At 41.5% G+C, this 21,364-nt stretch overlaps 1 protein-coding gene and 1 pseudogene across 5 annotated transcripts in view; one reads left to right on the top strand and one right to left on the bottom strand.

Annotated features, from left to right (window-relative positions):
* Positions 1-281: 281 nt before the first annotated feature.
* The window catches only part of C9H10orf143 (chromosome 9 C10orf143 homolog), a 47,952-nt gene continuing 26,869 nt past the window's right edge, over positions 282-21,364 (bottom strand). For 3 of the 4 annotated variants that reach the window (XM_023224235.2, XM_023224236.2, XM_023224237.2), the window contains 3 exons: positions 13,945-14,109; positions 13,774-13,836; positions 1,264-2,139 (listed from right to left, as the gene is read on the bottom strand). In XM_023224235.2, coding sequence (XP_023080003.1) covers positions 1,801-2,139; positions 13,774-13,836; positions 13,945-14,109 — 567 coding nt within the window. In that variant the 3' untranslated portion in view covers positions 1,264-1,800. Of the gene's footprint in view, positions 2,140-13,773; positions 13,837-13,944; positions 14,110-21,364 lie in introns of all 4 variants that reach the window. The other variant, XM_023224238.2, reaches the window with a different exon arrangement.
* On the top strand, positions 20,641-21,059 carry LOC111550713 (annotated as a pseudogene). Its single transcript, XR_002734161.2, has one exon. The product of XR_002734161.2 is annotated as a 40S ribosomal protein S26-like (transcript).

Genomic DNA, 21,364 nt, shown 5'->3' with positions numbered 1-21,364 from the left:
CTGCTCTGTTCAAGGAGGGGTATATCTGGAAGATATGTTTGAGACAGGATGGATAAAATTTGGGGACAAAGATAGAGCCACATCAATTTGAGGACTGAGACCCAGAATTTTTTTTTTCTTTTTTTTGAGACAGGGCCTGGCTCTGTCACCCAGGCTGGAGTGCAGTGTCACAATGATGGCTCATTGCAGCCTCAGCCTCCTGGGCTCAAGAGATCCTCCCATCTCAGCCTCCTGAGTAGCTGGGACTATAGGTGCTTGCCGCCACACCTGGCTTTTTTTTTTCTTTTTTGGTAGAGACAGGGCTTCATCATGTTGTCAAGCTGGTCTAGAACTCCTGGCCTCAGGCGATCCACTCGCCTCAGCCTCCCAAAGTCTTGGGATTACAGGTGTGAGCCAATGCAGCTGGCCAAGACCCAGAATCTTAAGACACAAAGGAAGCTTTTAGACATTGCTCTTTAAACCTTCTGCCCTGGTGTGATCTCAAGCCCCCGCATCATTCTACTCTCTCGTAGACACAAAAGAACCTTTAGAAATTGCTTGTTTAAACCTTCTGCCCTGGCATGATCTCAAGCCCCCACATAATCCTACTCTCTCTTCTTGACACGTCCCAGTTTGTCTCTGTCTCTCTCAAAGCAAGCAGCCCTCAGTGACACCCAAAGAGAAGCCTCGTACTGACCCCAATCTAGACCGGGGCTGGGCCAGTAGGACCTCAAGTCCTCGGACTCTGGGACTCACAGATGGCCCACACCAGCCACCAGAGGCAGGTCTGATGAGGAGCTTCAGGCTCATTGTGCCTCGACTGTGAGTCTTACTGTGGACAATTAAAATGCCTTGCCTCCTGTTTGGTCAGGCTTGAAAAGTCATTTGATCAGCAATAATGGAAAAACCCTTTTCCACTTTTGGTAAAATACAATTCCACAGAGCAAGAGAACGATGTTTATGAAGAGGGAGTTTTTCTTTGCTTCTAACCCTGGGATGAAAACGGCCCAGGGCCAGCTGCTTCTGGCTGCACCTGCTGCCCAGCGCCTTCTCTGCACCCTTGCGGCACACGTGTGTGGCCTCAGCCCTTCTTTCATCTCTCACTGCAATGGCTTCTTTACGGGATCTGCCACCATGCATGAACTCCCTCAAAACGTCCCCCTTTCCTTTTTGGAAGCCTTCCTCGCTGGGCTCTCCATGACCTTTCTGTGGAGCCAGCAAGGACAGCAGGGCCAACAGGAACACACCTCACTCCATCCGGGACCATCACGTGAAATACCAAGATTGATGCCTTCACCTCCGGTACATCTCTGTAGACTGGGGGAGGAGAGAACTGCACCCCACATCCCCTACCCTTTTTGCTGAAGCCATTTTTCCTTCACGGGCAGAGCCCTGGCTGTGGCTAGCTCTCCGCTTCTCCCTGAGTACCTGTGTGACAGAATGACAGCAGCTCTCTGTGGGTTAAAGATGTTGATGATTCCTGCCATTACCATCTGCCAGAGGAGTCATTTTTTCTTCCTTTAACAGCATATTCATCTTTACTGCCACAAAACACTGTCCCTTCTCAAGAGAATTCTTCAAAGGCCTACAGTAAAAGCTTGGACCTCTAAGCCAATCATCCGTCTTTGCCGGCATGCATCTTTGTATGGTGAAATGTCTCTAGAGCACCTGCGGTGCCCTGTGCCGATGGACACCTGTCACACCCTTGCCTCATCTTCCTCCCTTCCTTCTTGGAGGCGCCAACACTCGAAAGTGGGTGTGCACCCTTCTGTACCAGTCATAGCCCCAACAGGAAACAGATACAGGGGCAAACAGCAGACCTCACCAAGGGGTTATTACAAAAGGATTCGTCACAAAGTTGCCTGGGAGCCGCGAGGGATAGTGCAGGGGCCAGAGCCAAGGGATAAAGGGCAGCAGCGGCTGCCAGAACCCGGAAGGAGGAGGTGCCCCACATGCTGCTGGCTCCTTCAGAGGAGCAGACACTGGCCAGGGGACATGGGCACATACCCTGCCCTCGCTCTCCAGTCTCCTGTTGTCTGTCCCAAATACCCCTAGAGGCTGAGCCCAAAGGGAAGTAGGAGAGCCCAGGTACCCCCCGATGTAAGACATACAGGCTGGCCTCCTGCGCAGATGTCGGGAAGGGTGGGCAGTGGACCTGACCTGGAGGGGCAAACAGAACACAAAGTCCAGAAATGAACTTACCAGACAGAGACTTCCCCTCAGCCATTTTAAATACGGTCAAAGAACTAAAGAAGGTCATGGCCGGGCACGGTGGCTCACACCTGTAATCCCAGCACTCTGGGAGGCTGAGGCGGGTGGATCACTTGAGGTCAGGAGTTTGAGACCAGCCTGATCAACACGGTGAAACCCCGTCTCTACTAAAAATACAAAAGTAGCCGGGCGTGGTTGTGCACACCTGTAATCCCAACTACTTGGGTGGCTGAGGCAGGAGAATCGCTTGAACCTGGGAGGCAGAGATTGCAGTGAGCTAACACCACTGCACTCCAGCCTGGGCAACAAGAGCGAAACTCCATCTCAAAAAACAAAAAGAGGTCATGATTAAGAATTAAAGGAAAGGAGAATGATGTCTCACCAAATAGATAATCATCCATAAAGAGATAATTTTATACATACAAACAGAAGTCCTACAGTTTAGAAGTATAAGTGAAATCAAAAATTCATTAAAGGGGCTCAACAGCAGATTTAAGCAAGCAGAAGAAAGAACCAGTGAACATGAAATCAATTGAGATTATCCAGTTTGAGGAACAGAAAAAAAAAAGCGAAGGAAAATGAACAGGGCTTCGAAGAGACTGTGCAGCACCATCAGGTGTCCCAACACACCCGTCAGCGGGAGTCTCAGAGGAAAAGGACACGGAGAAAGGGCAGAAAGAATATTTTTAAAATAATGGCCAAAGACTTCGCAGATTTGATTTGAAAACATTAATCTACATAAACAAGAAACTCAATTAACTTCTACTAGCATGAACCCAAAGGGATCCACACCTAGACACATCATAGTAAAATGATCTAGAACCAAAGAATCTTGCACACAGAAAGGGAGAAGTGACATACCACGTGCAAGTAAGCCTCAGTGATACTAACAGCTGATTTCTCATCAGACATCATGGAGGGAGAGGCAGCGAGATGACATATTCCAAGTGCCAGGAGAAAGACTGTCAGTACCTGTTACTCTAGTTCAAAACCATGTGGCCATACATGCCTTTCCTCGATGTCCAACAAAACCAAATGACATTGAAATTATAATGATAGAGAAGTGAAGACATCCCCAGATTAAAACAAAAAAACAGAAAATCTGTCGCTAGAAGACTTGCCTACAAGAAATGCTGAAGGGAGTCCTTCAAGATGAAATACAGAACACTAGATAGCAACTTACATCCTCCTGCTGCAACCATGTGAATGGAGTTTTGTTCTTCTAATTGAGTGTTACCAGTAAGTAAGAGTCTGTCTATTTTTGTGTGTTCATCTTATATTCAACAACCTTGCTGGATATTAGTTCTAGTAGTCTATCTGTAGATTTTCTGGACTTTTTTTTTTTAAGAGATGGGGTCTCACCCTGCCGCCTGGGAGGGAGTACACTGGCATAATCATAGCTCACTGCAGCCTCTAACTACTGGGCTCAGGCGATTCTCCTGTCTCAGCCTCCCAAAGTGCTGGGATTATAAGCATGAGTCACTGTGGTCAGCCTTGGATATTCCATGTAGATAATTATGCCATTTGGAAATAACAATTTAGATTTTTCTTTTTCCAATTCTTATGCCCATTGTTTCTTTTTTTAATCACATTATGCCAGCTAGGAGCCCTAGCACACCAAGCAGAAGTGCTAATAGCATCCTCGTCCTTTTCTCTTCAACACAGATGCTTCCACTAAGTATCACGTCCTTAATTTTTAGCAGAAGAAAGCCTTCTATTTCTGTTTTGTGGAGTTTTTAAACATATATCATGAATGGGATTAGCATCTGACTGTATGCTGTTTCTGCATCTAATAGATGATCTCTTTTTTCCCTCTGATCAGACAGTGTGATCATTTTCCTAATGTTAAATCATCCATGTGTTCTTTCATACAGGGTTTTTAAAATCTGTAAAATCCCTGCGATGGTAGCTTTTTGATAACGTTCCCAGATTCTTCCATTGTTACTGACCTGATTCTGTTCTCTGTTCTTGAGTCAGTTTTTGTAACTGAATTTCCTGGGGTGGGGAGAGGAACCCCACTGCAGTGGCCATTGCAGCCCTAGACCTAGTGCAGCCTGTCCACATGCATGTCACAGTGCAGTCCCTTAGCATCTCAAAGATGCATTCCAAGGTCTTCTGGCAACTACTGCTACTAATGAGAGATCTGTTGTCAAATTATCATCCCTTCATGCTTGGCCAGTAATTTCTCTCTAGCAGCTCTACAGAGGTTTCTCTGCCTTTGATGTCCTCCAGTGTCATCATGACCTACCTATGTGTGGATACATCACACCCAAGACTCACCATGATTCTTCAGACATACAAAAAAAGGTACAGACAACAATATAACAAACACTCAGGAACCAGCACGTAACTTAGGAGATAAAACATTAGATATCACCAAAACACTGCACCCTGAGCCCTTCTACTCGGTGGAAATAACTCCCTTATTTCCAAGTTGTTTACCACTCTCACAAATGTGTTTATTCCTTTAGTACATATATATCCGTTTCCCACGCTTAAAATTGTATCTAGATAGTATCATTCTACATAGATCCTTCTGTAATTTCCTTTTTTATCCATTTGATCCATTTTCACTGCTCTTTATAACATTCATTGAGTAAATATGTTGCAATTCATTTATCCATTCTATTAATGAACATTTAGGTTGTTTCTGGCTTTTCTTATGCTAACAGTGCTACAACAAATATTTTGTTTTGTTCTGAGACAGAGTCTTGCTCCATCACCCAGGCTGGAGTGCAGTGGTGGGATCTTGGCTCACTGCAACCTCCACCTCACAGGCTCAAGTGATTCTCCTGCCTCAGCCTCCTGAGTATCTGGGACTACAGGCATAAGCCATGCCCAGCTAATGTTTTTGTGTTTCTAGTAGAGATGGGGTTTCACCATATTGGCCAGGCTGGTCTCAAACTCCTGACCTTAAGTGATCTGCCCGCCCCAGCCTCCCAAATACAACAAATATTTTATATTTGTATATACTTTCTTGGGCATCAACTAAGATATACACCTAGGACTATATCTTCTAGCTCACCAGAAATGCACACCATAAGCTTTACCCATTTACATGGCTTCTGAGGAAGTGAATGTGTCCTTTCACTCTACAACCTCACCCACACTTATAGCACCATTTTTATTTTTGCTAATTTGATGTTTCAATTTGCAAGTCTTTAAATTACTAGTGAGTTGAACACCTATTTATATTTATTGCTGAACTGCCATGTCATATATTTTGCCCACTTATTTACTGGACTGATATGCATATTTATTCAAGACACCCATCTTTATGTTTTGTGCACTGTAAATATCTTTCCTGCAAAGAGCTTTTCTTAGACAATGATGAAGGAATTCTGATATGTAGCATGTCAATATATGTAGTCATATTCTATATTTTCTTTTTCTTTTTTTTTTTTCTGAGACAAGAGTTTTGCCCTTGTTGCCCAGGCTGGAGTGCAATGGCATGTTCTTGACTCACCACAACTTCCACCTCCCGGGTTCAAGCGATTCTCCTGCCTCAGCCTCCTGAGTAGCTGGGACTACAGGCATGTGCCACCACGCCTGGCTAATTTTGCATTTTCAGTAGAGACATGGATTCTCCATGTTGGTCAGGCTGGTCTTCAACTCCCAACCTCAGGTGATCTGCCTACCTTGGCCTCCCAAAGTGCTGGGATTATAGGCATGAGCCACCGTGCCTGCTGTCATATTTTCTACTAACAATTTTAAAGTTTTTTTTTCATACATAGGTTCTTATTAACTCCCACCCCCACCTCCCACCTCCTAGAATTGATTTTTTGTGGGGCAGAGATCTAATTTTATCTTTCCTCATATATGGATAACTAATTACCCTGGCACAATTTATAGGTCTATGTAAATCTAATTTATAATGCCTTCAAACTGCCATATATGCATGTTTAAATATCTCAATTTTATTTCATTGGTTAGTCTACGCTTGGGCCAGTAATACATTGTCTTAATGGTCACAGCTTTGTAATACATCTTGACAGCTGATGGATAGTTTCCCTTGCTTGTTATTCTACTTCAAAATTGTTTGACCACATATGCCTTTCTTCAATTCTGGAAAATCCTCAGCCATTATCTTTTCAACTGTTCTACTCAAACATTCTCTAAAGTCCTTCCTTCTGGAATTCCTAATGGGCCTTCTCATTCTTTCCTCTATCCTAATTACACTTTCATACTTTCCATCTTCTTATCTCCCTTGCTATGCTTGGGGGATTTATCCAGCTCTATCTTCTAATTCATGAATTCTGTCTTTAACTATGTCTAATCTGATGACTTTTTTAAAAAACTTCAGTGAACATATCATGCACTTTTAGTTCTTTTTAAAAAAACCATCCAATATTTTTTTCAAACTGTCTTCCTTTCTTATTATGGCTTGATTTCTTCTTTAATCATTTTGTAAAATAACTACAGGATACCTCAGAGACATTGCAGGCTTGGTTGCAGAACACTGCAATAAAGTGAGTCACACAAATGTTTTGGTTTCTCAGTGCACATAAAAGTTTTGTTTACAGTATGCTTGTAGTCTATTAAGTGTGCAAACAACATTCTGCCTAAAAATATGTACACACCTTAATTTAAAAATACTTTGTTGTTTAAAAATGTTGACACAGAAGCATGAGGTGAGGATATGCTTTTGGGAAAATGGCACCAAATAGACTTGTTCAATGCAAGGTTGCCACAAATCTTCAATGTATAAAAACCACAATATCTTCAAAGCACAATAAAGTGAAGTGCAATAAAATGAGGTGTGCCCATACTTTATATCCAACTTCAGGTTCTTCTATTATTTCAGATTCTTGGAGATTTCGATTCTACTGTTTATTTCCTGACCCCTCTTCTCACCATGGTAGTAGATTTGTTTATGTGCTTATTTTTCTATTGTGACCTTATCCTTAGTAGGGGTTGTTTTATCTCCAAATCTCCTACGCACTGGGTGGTGGAGGCATGCCTATAGGACAATTCTGCATCTGCTGCCACCCAAGGCCTTCAGGACTTCAATGGGCTGCAACTGTTTTTATGGCAGGGCTTCTACTTTTGGTTCCTATACGATTGAGATAAAATAAGCTTGGAGCCCACACCCATGCAAAGCCTGGTATTGTAATTTCCAGTCCCCCTTTAGGGTATAATCAGATCTTCGAGCCTCTAAACTTCATGCAAGGATCCAAATTCTAGCTCCCACACCTCTGTTAGGCCAAAACCACATCTATCCCTGGACATGAGCATTCCAGTTCCCAGCCTTGGGTGCATTCTAGGACCAAACCCAACAAGTACCCAGACCCAGTAATGGCCCACTAAAGAGTGTGTTGGTCCCAACGGCTCCACCTTTGCTTTCTCTCTTTGCCTATTACGTGATCAGCTGTGTGTTTTTTTTATCAGAGTCTACCCTGAGTCTCTGCAGCAGGAGGGGGACACGTCTGTGTTGGTTTTATCTAACATGTCTGTAGGAAGTCTAAATAGAACCTTTTTTTTTCTTCCAGTCATCTGAAGCCCCTCAGCTCCTTTAGCACCAGAAAATGACCTAAATAACAGTTAAAAAATTTTTAAAGATAGTTTTTCAATATCCATATTCCAGAGAAACTACTCACTGTCAGCTACTGCTAGAAGCTAAATCTGAAGATTCTGTCAGTGGTCTATTCAGACCCGTCCATTCTGGGATTTATATTTGGCTATACTGACACAGCCGGAATCTTCCATTCCCAGCTTATTCCCTCACAGTGTGAGTAAATCAGCCCTGTGTCTTAGCCAAGAGCTTCTCACTGTGTCTGGGAATGAAATCCACAAAAACCTGCACTATCACCGCCATACTTCTCAGAGGGTGTTCGAGCCTGACGCTGGGCCACCAGCGTGGGGGAGTGATGCCGGCATGCTGACTGCAAACACACTGATCAGCCAAAAGAGCAGAAAGCAGAGGGGGCTCCCAGCCGAGTGCTCAGGCCCCTGCCTCCCCATCAACGACGCTGCGTGGCAGGCCAATCGCTTAGCGCCTGGGGACTTCACTTTCCTTATCTGTAAATTGACAGGGTTAGACCAATGAACTCCGGGATCCTTGACAAACCTGGGGGGAGAAATGCACGGAGCACAACTTGATTCTTACAGAATGATCAATGAAGTTCCCGTTGATCCCTCCATGATTGTGTTTTCTTCTCTCAGGACAGAAGAAAGAACTGACAAGGATGCCTGCTATCAGCTGTGGCCGAGACAGGACACAAAGAGCAGGGCACTGCACATCGATCTCTGTTCATCCATGTCAGAACATTACATTTCCATCCTCGGCCCCGTCCCGAGCTTGACACTCGGACCTGCCATAGCAAGCACAGGCAGCGTTCTCAGCCGTCACCGCAGGCACCAGAAGAGGGCAGAGATCAATGGGTTCAAGCCTTCCTGTTCTAGTGCAGTATTTATAGATGATGTAGATGTAGAAAGCAGTGACCAATAATGTACAGATATGTAAACAAAATAAACAGAAGTATTTTAAAGGTCATCAATTTGTAGATAAAAAGAAATACAAAGAAAAAAATGCATCCCTTTAGAATCAGAACAATCATACTTTGGCTCCTCCTGCTGTCCCTACAAGGGAAAACTGAACCAAAACAATACGTTTGGACCAAACACCTCCCTTCCCCTGCCCTCAATTTCTACTCCTACATTGCCTGACTCCACACACACAGACGTGCACATGCACTACATATGTACATAGACACACACATGCACACACACCATATACACCACACACACACAAATGTTGTCAGGCAATAGATTTCAGCGTCAAAAAGTGAATAATACGGAGGCTTATTAAGACTGCTCCCTTGCTATTTGCCCTCAATGAAAAAAAAAAAAAAAAAAATTAGGCTAATGACAATGCTGGTATCCAGAATCAACATGGGAGCGGAGGCTCCACGGCACCAGGAAACACCATGTTTTGCATGCTGGCTTTTCAGTGGTAACTCCCTACCCGTTTGAGCAATAAAAACCAATAACCACAGATAAAAGGGAGTGAAGGAGCATTAGTGATGGACAACATAGAAGAGCCTGACTGTATTTTGAAATTTCATGTCCAGGCTCTCGAGACTCATGTGGCTTATCACCGGGATCAGCCCTGCCAGCACTCTGGAGTGCCAAGCTTGCGGACTACTGACCGAGCCCTTGCAGGGGACAACAAAGGCCCAGAGACCTCTGTTAGAAACAGCAGCTTTCCTCCCCAGGAGAGTCTGTCCATTCATTAGCTGATTAGCACAGGTAAGAAAACAGAAACCAGTCTAGGTATATTTCAAACAGAGGGACGGTAACAGGATTTGGCTACACAAATGATGGAAGAGATGAGAAGCCAAATGGGGGAGCTGATATGGTTCGACTCTGTGTCCCCACCCAAATCTCATCTCGAATTGTACTCCACACGTGTTAGAGGGGAGCTGGCGGGAGGCGACTGGATCATAGGGGCTGACTTCCCCTTGCTGTTCTCGTGATAGTGAGTTCTCATGAGATCTGGTTGTTTGAAAGTGTGTGGCACTTCCCCTCTGGCTGTCTCTCTCTCCTGCTGCCATGGTAAGGCATGCTTGCTTCCCCGTCACCTTCCACCAGGATTGTAAGTTTCCTGAGGCCTCCCAGCCATACTTCCTGTACAGCCTGTGGAACTGTGAGTCAACTAGACCTCTTTTCTTTATAAATTATCCAGTCTCAGGTAGTTTTTTTTTTTTTTTTTTAGATGGAGTCTCGTTCTGTCACCCAGGCTGGAGTGCAATGGCGCAATCTTGGCTCACTGCAACCTCCACCTCCCAGGTTCAAGTGATTTTCCTGCCTCAGTCTCCCAAGCTGCGATTACAGGCACCAGGTAGTTCTTTATAGTGATATGAAAATGGACTAGTACAGGAGCCAAGCACTCACCAGGAGGACAAAGTGAGGAGGAAGTGGACCTCGCAGGAGCTGGGCCCAGAGGGACTGCTCTGCAGGAGCTGAGTCCTGGGGGAGGGCTGAGAGAGAGAGAGAAAGAAATGCTCTGGCCTCCTCCTCCTTCTCCCCAGCATTCCTGTGTCCCACCAATGCCTCACGCTGGCTGGATTCTCCCAGAAGTCAGAAGCAAAGGAGTCTGGGAAACAGTCTCCACAACACAGAGGAGGGGCAGAGAAAGGGGGTCAGAGCTGAGAAGAAAATAGGCAACGGCTGACCAGTGATCCAATAAGATCCGAGGGTGGCCCCTTCTCCAGAGGATTCCAGCACTGAGAGACTACAAAACATCAAAGACCAGAGACCTCTAGGAAAACACGGTGCTGAGGAAATACCATCACATCTCCCCTCAACCAATATCCTAAATCCTTTCTACAGTTTTCTGCCTTATAAGCCTTCCTCCCCTTTTCATGTACCTTTTTTTGATTATTTTGAAGACCTCTGGCAAACCCCTAAGTTTTCACTTAATTGCTTTGAATTTGCAAGGAGCAGCTTCATTTCCATTTTACACTTGGTTACTGTGTGGCCTGTGTACAAGCAAGCCGCGCGGATCTGGGAAAGGAAGCCCGCAGCCCAGGTGACTGCCCAGCGTGGGAGCCAGTGGTGACAGGAAAGGAAGCCTCCTAGCGACGGCAATCATCCTTCACAGGACTTGCAGTCCCAGACAGTGCACAACAGGGAGAGCAAGCAGCCTGACCCTGGGCAGGAGCAGACACCCTGGATGCAGCAAGACCAGGTCTCACCACATTCATTTCGATCATCGATAACAAGAGCAGGGTGATACAGGGCTACGAGGCGACGCTCCTAAATAATAACATACAGCAGGAGGTGAACCCTAACGGTAATTACTATAAGAAACCACCTCAGCCACTCCTGAAATAGTAACCATTGTAACAATGGTTAGGATGTGCCAGAATGGGTCAACAGAAATAGACCGAAATGCAAACTTGGAAAATGAGGTTGAAGAGGTCTGCTGAGGAAACTCTTGCATATGGGAAATGTCAAAACCCTGTATGTGTGAGAAACAACTCAATCATAAACATAAGGAAAAGCTTAGGAACAGAAGGACCACCAAGCTCAGACGGCTATACTGAGAATTCAGAGCAGAACAGATCAGATCAGCTGACATCCTACTAAGGTCAAAAATACACTAGAGAATTCAGGATGCAAAGGAGCTTACTGGAGAAAAGCCACCAAATAAACTCAGAATCACATGTAAGCTTCCCATTAGGAATTTCACACAAACTACCCCTGACATCACCTTGGCTTCTCTCTGACCAAGAGAACCATTCTGAACCGCCTACGGGCATCACAGGAGAGGGGGCAAGTCCATGTGTAAGCAGGCATTTGTGAATGGAACTGCAAGTTTAATAAAGTCTTCTGAAATTTGGAATTTTGCCCCATTGGTGATTTATTGTTAAGCACAACTCCCAGGGATCTTTCATTGCTAAAAATACTATTTGCTTTTTATTTAACACTGAACCTTTTGATGTTTTATAATACAAAAATAGTGTCTTATTATTTTAAAAGCTTAGGAGAGAAACTAGCCATATTATTAGAAGAAGAAGATATATGCAGCTATAGTCTGTTCAAATATCAAGAGGTGTGACTTTTCAAATTCACATTTCAATCTTTATTTACATTAGACTTTCAGAAATAGTGGGTGTAAATATTAAAACGCCCAAGCCTGGGTGAAATTTTATTGAGAATAACTACAAATAAAAGGAAACTGATTTTTTAAAGTCAGTTTCTGAAATTTAGATGAAAAGAATATTGAGTATTAACAAAAAAAAATGATATTTACATATCAATGAAGGTTTTCTGCTCATAGATTCATTTCCTACGAAACATAACAGAGGCAAGCTTGGGGAATTATAAAGAAAGGAAAAACCCTAATCAAATAGGTACTGTTGTTCAAACAGAATATTAGCCAAAATGATCCAATCAGTTGCTTGAACTAAATTTTTTTTTCTTTAAGCCATTCGTGCCAGAACACAAGCTCTCAGAGCGTTAAGAATCTGTACTACATTCCAAGTGTTTGCTTCCAACAGACGGGGGGATGGGAAAGACACATTCCGTGGAAATGGGGTGGCGGGGGACAAAGAAGGCACCAGTCAGTCATTGGCAAACAAGGAATTCAGCTCCAATGGAGGCATGATTCTCAAAGTAAGCATTATTCATTTGTATTCTAGGGTATATTTAACAGCTACGTGAATCAACCTAAACATACTAAGTTCAAGTTGCTGGATCTTTAATTTCACCATTGTTCAGAATTACATCATAGAATGCAACATAACCTATGAAAATTTTTCTAGAGAGAGTACAAGGCCGGGTGCGGTGGCTCAAGCCTGTAATCCCAGCACTTTGGGAGGCCGAGACGGGCGGATCACGAGGTCAGGAGATCGAGACCATCCTGGCGAACACGGTGAAACCCCGTCTCTACTAAAAAAATACAAAAAACTAGCCAGGCGAGGTGGCGGGCGCCTGTAGTCCCAGCTACTCGGGAGGCTGAGGCAGGAGAATGGCGTGAACCTGGGCATCAGAGCTTGCAGTGAGCTGAGATCCGGCCACTGCACTCCAGCCTGGGCGACAGAGTGAGACTCCGTCTCAAAAAAAAAAGAGAGTACAAAAAGTAGCAAAGTATACCTTCATAGAATGAGTTTCATACTAAACTTTGTTTTCATATTTGTCTAAGGAATTCAGACAATTAGAGGTTCACCCTGTCATCAGACATGGTGATGGCTGTCATGGTTTTAGGTCTTTGTTTGAAACAAAATCAGTGCTTATCATTGTAAAACACAGTAGCTTACAGTATGTCAATTGAGGATCTCCATAATTTACTGACTCAATCTTTTGCTTATCAAAAACAGCAATACATTTCTCTAAAGATCTTTAGGGGGCAATCTCAGAAATACACATACACACACACACAAATTCCTGGTTTCTAGGTGGAATTTAAATATAATTCTATTTTATTGCAATATGAAGATTTCAAATTTAAAATTAAAGAAACCCAAGAATTATAGAGGTTATCAAAGACATATTAACTTGTTCTTGGAGTAAGTTCAAAATTAATAACAAAGGTATTATTATGCTAATATATACTTTATGATATTCTGCCCAATAGAAGAGACTGAGAATCGGACTCTGGCAGTTTCTGACCTCCCTTTACTTTGAATTAATGATGTGAACATTGTGTTTCCTTCTGAAATCTGTGATTTATGTGAAGTTTATGACAGAAACATGCAAGAAAAGCATAAACAGGGAAAAGAAAAAAGCAATGGTGATTCCTGTTTGGAAAATTAAATGAGAAAGATCTTTTCTCCAAGATGTCTTTAAATGATTCTCTATTTTAACCAAATCCAATGGCCTGGTCCCTTCCCTAAACCCTGTTTTTTACAAGGAATTTTAAATGTATTTGCAATTTCTATTTCCAGTCTGAAGCTGGACACAAATTAGTTTGTATACCGATAGAATGCTAAGAAAAGCTTAAATCAATTTTCACCTTTTTATTTATGTTCCTCATTCTTCAGAAACGTAATTGCAGTTTTTATTAACTTTGTTTTATGGATCTAATATTTAAGAAGAAGTCTATCTTTTATGTCACAGCAAGAAGGTTAATGCACTTACAGATTCCCCTGCAATACATCTTGGGCAAGGCTGGGCTGAGCTCCTTCCACCATTCTGAGAAATCTATTTAACAAATCACAGTTGCAGATATATCAGAACAATGATTATTTACACTTTCTATTAAAATATTTCAACATGCTCACAACTAGTCTGGTGGGAACAGGAACATACCCCTGTACTTAGCCTGCCCTGGCTACTCTCTGGCCTCAGTGCTGGGGGGCAGCCTCCTGATGGAGGCTCCCGGTCGTCTGGGCCCCACGACGCCAGGACACAGGTGTTCACCTGGTGGCAGCCACGCTCGTGCCCACTGGCTTCTAATCTCCTGCATGCCCGTTTCTGAAACAAACAAAATTTCACTTTAGATGGTCTCATAAAGCACACAACACTCTAATTGAATTTGCTTTCAGAAAACTTCAGCTGCAAATACAGACTCCTGTGGAGCTGGCAAACTTTATAGGGCATTTGAGGAGATGACTTTAAACTTTATCTTTTCAGAGTAACAATCATCAGTTACATTTAACCTCATTATTTCTTGCATTGCCTGATACTTACTTAGCTTTATACATTTAAAATAGTCACTTCAAATAATTTTGGCTGAAACTCTTGTAATAAACTATGGTGACTGGTTTATTGATATTGAAAATGTGCAAAACCCATAAATTTTGTTCAAGAAACTAGTTATATGCTTTGCTTAGTATCAAATTACATACTTCCTTAATACAATATGAATAATTCACATGTGACTACTTCTCTATCTCACTGGCACTGAAGAGCAAATTAATTTTATTTATTTCAAAGGCTGTACACACAGTCCATAACTGATAACCTTTGGGAAAGTTAGCATTTGGTTTTTACTACTATGTGAACCAAAGAAAATAATTACAAAAGGAATCCTCTAATGCTAAAGAAAAAAAGTACTCAGTTTGAAAGTCCCAAGACTTTCTGTATTTTTAGAGTAACAATGTTGTAACTGACACAGAGTTTCAGAGGCAAAAGGACCTTTGTAAACAGTCATGGAGGCCACCCTGGCCGAGGGCCAGCAATCCACGCCAGGAGCCCTGGCAGCCAGCCCAAGAGGCCCCACTGCTGGACAGCCCCGAGTTCAGAACACACTTCATAGTACACTGGCATCTCCCCAACTTCTTCAGTCTCTTGCAAATCACCTTCATGACTTTTGCAAAATGTGTTTATTATCTCTGCTATTATTATTTAATATATTCTTAATGAACTTTTTTCACTTAATGCATTTATACAATATAGAAACCTTATGACTAGAAATGATGCATTAAAAATGGGAGATGAAGGAAAAGGAAGAGAGAAGAATTCTCGTTATTGTATAGTTCATTATTGTATAAGCAATAGGTGAGTATTAACTGATGCTGAAAGAAACTGAGAATTGGACAATGAAGGGTTAAATAATAAAACAGGGAACCTAAGGATATTAAATAGGTTTAAATACAAATAATCACTAGAAAATACAAATCCTTCTACATCCAAAATTTTAAAAGAACAAGACCCAACTATATACCGTATACAAGGGATGCACTTAAAATCAAGCGATTCTGAAAGGCTACAAATAAAAAGGACGGACCAAGGTATACTAGAGAAATAAAAACAAAAAGAGAGCAGGAGCAGATCACATAGAACACAAGCCCCAAAGTGTGAAATACAACCAAGGACTTTTTTTAACGCTAAAAGCCACAGTTCACAGTGAAGACAGAATGCTCACGAACACTGTGAGCTGAATAATATAACCATAACCTTTATCAAACAAAGACTACAGGAGATGTGAACAAATGCTGCTAGAAACATACTAATAATAGGAGGTTTCATACACCATTCTCGGTACAAGGCAGAGCAAGTATACAGAAAACAAGTCAGGAGATAGATCTGAACAACATAATTCAACCAAGGTCGACCTGATGGACATATATATGGAACTCTGTACCCTGATAACAGAGTATACACATTTCTCTCAGGAACCCACAGCACAGTCACCACTGATGGCATTAAAGGAAAAAACAATGATTTCCATAGGGTAGAAATGTAACCAATACTTTCTGATTATAATGCAATAAACTATCAATTATTAACAAAAACAAAAACATGGAAAAGCACTTCCACCTGGAAATTTAAGAGTCTTATTATTTCTTAGGTCACCAACTGAGAGGAAAGAATTTTAAAAAAATAATTACAATGAAAACACTACATATCAGAATCCATGAAATACATTTAAAGCAGTAATCAGAGACAAATTCATTGCACTGACACTTTTATCAATAAAAATGAAAGAATGAAAGTTAATTAATAATTCCCAGCCAGGCACAGTGGCTCATGCCTGTAATCCCAGCACTTTGGGAGGCTAAGGCAGGCAGATCGCTTGAGGCCAGGAGTTTGAGACCAACCTGGGCAACATGGTGAAACCCTGTCTCTACCAAAAAATATAAAAATTAGCCAGGCATGGTGGTGCACCTGTAGTCCCAACTACTCAGGAGGCTGAGGCAGGAAGACTGAGCCCATAAGGCTGAGGCTGAAGTGAGCTGAGATCATGCCACTGCACTCCACCCTGGGTAACAGAGCGAGACTGTCTCAAAAAATAAATAACAACAATAGTAATTCCCAGCTCATAAAAACTAGGAAAAGAACAAGAGAGCAAACCAAAATAACACACAAAGAAAACATGAAGGAAAAAGCTAAAATTAATGAGAAAAAAAGGATAAGATAAAATTAATGAGGTGGGCAGGGCGCGGTGGCTCAAGCCTGTAATCCCAGCACTTTGGGAGGCCCAGACGGGCGGATCACGAGGTCAGGAGATCGAGACCATCCTGGCTAACACGGTGAAACCCCGTCTCTACTAAAAAAAATACAAAAAAAAAAAAAAAACAAAAAAACTAGCCGGGCGAGGTGGCGGGCGCCTGTAGTCCCAGCTACTTGGGAGACTGAGGCAGGAGAATGGCATAAAACCCGGGAGGCGGAGCTTGCAGTGAGCTGAGATCGGGCCACTGCACTCCAGCCTGGGCGACAGAGCGAGATTCCGTCTCAAAAAAAAAAAAAAAAAAATTAATGAGGTAGAGAACAGAAAAACAGTAGATCTAATGTACAAATATAAATCCTGGTTTTTGGAGGGAAAAAAAAGTAGACAAACCACTAGTTACTCAAGAAAAAGGAGGAGTGAATACAAAAGTAGAAAATAAGAAAGGACCCAGGGGAAATAACCAATGAAACAAGAAATTCTAAAAATCTTAAGGGACTATTTCACAGACCTCTATGCAAATGAATTTGAAAAATGTAGATGTAACTGATAACTTCCTAAGGAGAGTCTGATTACCAAAACTGATCCCATTAGAGTTAGAAAGTTTAAACTGATGATTTCCCAGAAGAAACAGAAAGAGTTATTAAGTGATTACCCACAAGAAGCCCCAGGACCAGATGGTTTCCCAGGGGAATTCTCCCAAACCTTCAAAGGCCAGGTAATGCCAATGCTCTATGAAGAAGATTCTAGCACACTGTCTCCTTTTATGAAGCAAAATGTAACACTGATAAACCAGACGGAAAGAACAAGAAAATACAATTACGCACCAATCAATTGCTCGATATCAATGTAAAAATATGAAATGAGGTCTAAGATATTCGAAATATTAGGAAACTCTTAATATAATGTACTATATTAATAAACATAAGGAAATAGTGTGATGACCTCCATAGATTCTGAAAAATCCTTTAACAAAATTTAAAACTTATTTATGATAAAAGTTAAAGAACACAGGAATTGAGGGTTATACTGTTAAATTAATAAAATGCACTTTCCTTAATTCATTACTAAATGAGGAAAAACTAATAGCATTTCTACTACTATCAGGAACAGGGCAAAGATGCTCACTGTCTCTGTTTCTGTTCCAATATATTGAGACGCGAGAAATCAATCAGCATTATAAGAAGGGGTAAAGTAGTAAAACCACTTCTATTTGCAGTTGATAACCATACATATCTGGAAACCCCCAGAGAATCAATGATAAAACTAACTCAAACAATAAAAGAATTCACTAATACAGAATTAACATACAAAAATCAATAGCTTTCAAATACAAAATAATAATCAGAGAAAACTCCATTTAAAATAATTGCAACAAGGATTAAATATCTAGGAACAAATTTAACAAGAATTTCACAAAATCTATACAAGAATGTAAGACATTCTTGAAAGACACTAAAGTAGATATGAACAAGAGAAAAGACATCCCCAATTCTTGGATAGGATAACCCAGCATTATAAAGATGACAGTTCTGCCTAAATTAATTTGTACATTCAATATAATCCCAGTAAAAATCCCAGTAAACTATTTTATAGAGTTACATTAGTTGATACTAATGGTCACAATGAAAAACAAATAAGCAAGAAGAGCTAGGAAAACCCTGAAGAAAAAAATGAAACAACTCCTGGACATGAAAACAAACCATAGAGACTCCATAATTAAACACGGTGGCACACAAGGAGACAAACGGACCAGTGTGGTAGCATTAAAAGTCCAGATAGAAATCAAAATATATATGAAAGTTTGGCTTCAAAGCACTGTGATAAAGATGGACTTTTCATATTTACATATATAATGTTCATTTTTTTTTTTAAGAGATAAGGTATCACTATGTTGACCAGGCTGGTCTCACACTCCTGGCCTCAAGCAATCCTCCCATCTCGGCCTCCCAAATTGCTGGGATTATAGGCATGAGCCACTGTGCCCAGCAGGATGCATTTTTTCATATACGGTGCTGGGACAACTTGGAGACATTTGGAGAAAAGAAATTTAGATCTGCACCTCACACCATGACATGGTTTGGCTGTGTCCCTACCCAAATCTCATCTTGAATTGTAGCTCCTATAATTCCCATGTGTTGTGGGAGGGACCCAGTGGGGGATAATTGAATCATGGGGGCGGTTCCCCCCATACTGTCCTCGTGTTAGTGAATAAGTCTCACAAGATCTGATGTTTTTATAAGGGGCTCCCCTTTAGCTTGGTTCTCATTCTCTTTCATGCCTGCTGCCATGTAAGATGTGCCTTTCACCTGCAACGATTGTGAGGCCTCCCCAGGCACATGGAACTATGAGTCCATTAAACCTCTTTTTTTTTTTTTTTTTTTTTTTTTTAATAAATTACCCAGTCTCCAGTATGTCTTTATCAACAGCATGAAAACAGACTAATACAACCACATACAAAACCAAACCAGAAGCATCAGGGACCTGAATGTAAAAGGTCTAATTATAAAGAACTATGCAATTCCTAGGAGAAAATATGAGTGAATTCTCTAATCTTGGTGTAGGGAAAGATTTTCTAACTATGATTCAAAATACAGAGGCAATAAAATCAAGATTGATAAGTTTTACTATATGAAAATAAAAACTTCTGTAGGGCCAAACAAAAAAATCCTAAAAAACATCAAGAGATAACTGATAAAAAAGGAAGAAAAATGTTTGCAACATATATCACAGAAAAAGGGTGAATAACCTGAATATAAGAAACTATTACAAAAGCTGACTGACAAAGGACCAAAAACCTGAAAGATAAATGGAGAAAAGACATAAACAAGTTACAAAAGCTATTAAAATGGTCCTCAAACATGAAAAAAGTGTTCAAACACACTCATATTTAAAGAAATACAAATTAAGATAACATCAAGATATCATGTATCATCAGAATGGCAAAAATTGTAGAATGTGATGTAACCCCTGTCGGTGAGGCTGTAGGAAAACAGGCACCTCCCGCTTTGCTGGTGAGAATGCAAATTAATGCAGAAAAATTTGGCAATACCTAACAAAGCTATATGCACAGTTTTTAACCCAGCAATTACCACTCTAGAATCTACCCTAAACATACACCTCCAACAATGTGGGAAAAAAGCACATTTGCACAGAGTTCTTCAATAGTGCAATATATTGGAAACAACCTAAATGCCCCTACAGCGGAGAGTGGTTGGATAAACTATGGTACTTCTAAGCAATGAAGTACTACGCAACTGAGAAAAGGAAGAGGAAGATTTCCATGAACTGGTCTACAGTGATTTCCAGAATACATTGTTAAGTGAAAAACACAAAAGTGCAAAAGAGTATCTATAACATGCCATCCTTTGTGTAAGAAAGAAGAGGTTATAAGAAAATAGACACCATCTGCTCATTTCTGCAAAAGAAATACAGGAAGGATATTTGAGAAATGAAAGAGACTGCTTTCCTATAGACAGTGGGTAGGAAAGGTTTGGGGAAAAGGGTGACATGGGAACAGAAATGAAGAGGAGCGTATAGCTCTGTACTGAAGCACCAGAGCAACATTTCACATGCCAAAAAGTAAGGGAAAAATGTAAGTAAACCAGGACATCGGGGGAGGGGAACCCAAGTGGAATACAAAAATAATGAACCTAACTACATTACAAATAAGTAACATAGCCACACTGAAAACAACTACCCCAAATAACTTTAAAAAATACTATTTTGGGCCAGGTGCGGTGGCTCATGCCTATAATCCCAGCACTTTGGGAGGCCAAGGCGAGCAGATCACAAGCTCAGGAGTTTGAGACTAGCCTGGCCAATATGGTAAAACCCTATCTCTACTAAAAATACACACACAAAAACATCAGCCAGGCGTGGTGGCGGGTGCCTGTAGTCCCAACTACTCGGAGGCTGAGGCAGAAGAATTGCTTGAACCCGGGAGGTCAAGGCTGCAGTGAGCCAAGATCACACCACTGCACTCCAACCTGGGCAACAGAGAGAGGCTTCGTCTCAAAAAAAAAAAAAAAAAAAAAAAATTACTATTTTGACTGGAAAATCAAAGGCTAAATAAAGACAAAAAGCACTATATAGAAATGCTGTACTTGCCTCTCTTTGGTCCGTACGTCCAAAATGACAAAGAAAAGAAGGAACAACGGTCGTGCCAAAAAGGGCCGCGGCCATGTGCAGCCTATTCGCTGCACTAACTGTGCCCGATGCGTGCCCAAGGACAAGGCCATTAAGAAATTCGTCATTCGAAACATAGTGGAGGCCGCAGCAGTCAGGGACATTTCTGAAGCGAGCGTCTTTGATGCCTATGTGCTTCCCAAGCTGTATGTGAAGCTACATTACTGTGTGAGTTGTGCAATTCACAGCAAAGTAGTCAGGAATTGATCTCGTGAAGCCCGCAAGGACCGAACACCCCCTCCCCGATTTAGACCTGTGGGTGCTGCCCCACGTCCCCCACCAAAGCCCATGTAAGGAGCTGAGTCCTTAAAGACTGAGACAGACTATTCTCTGGAGAAAAATAAAATGGAAATTGTACTTAAAAAAAAAAAAGAAATGCTGTACTCTAGCTAGTAAATGTGTTTATTACAGGGTGAGCAATTTTGAAATTACTTTATTGGCATTGGATAAGTAAGTAAATACATTGTCAGTAATAAGAGCTAAGTTTCTCACTGTTGAAGAAATAAGCTACAAATACAGAAAAGAGAGAGGCTACAATGAACCCAGTGGTGTTGGATTAGAATTTTTAATACATATCCAGACAGAGATATAGAAATATATAAAGATATGTATGTGTGGGTTACTGTGTGGGGGGGTGATATACACATACAC

The sequence above is a fragment of the Piliocolobus tephrosceles genome, chromosome 9, assembly GCF_002776525.5.
Source record: "Piliocolobus tephrosceles isolate RC106 chromosome 9, ASM277652v3, whole genome shotgun sequence".
Taxonomy (NCBI): domain Eukaryota; kingdom Metazoa; phylum Chordata; class Mammalia; order Primates; family Cercopithecidae; genus Piliocolobus; species Piliocolobus tephrosceles.
Note: the sequence above shows the minus strand (reverse complement) of the source record. Positions and strands in the feature narration are given on the sequence as shown.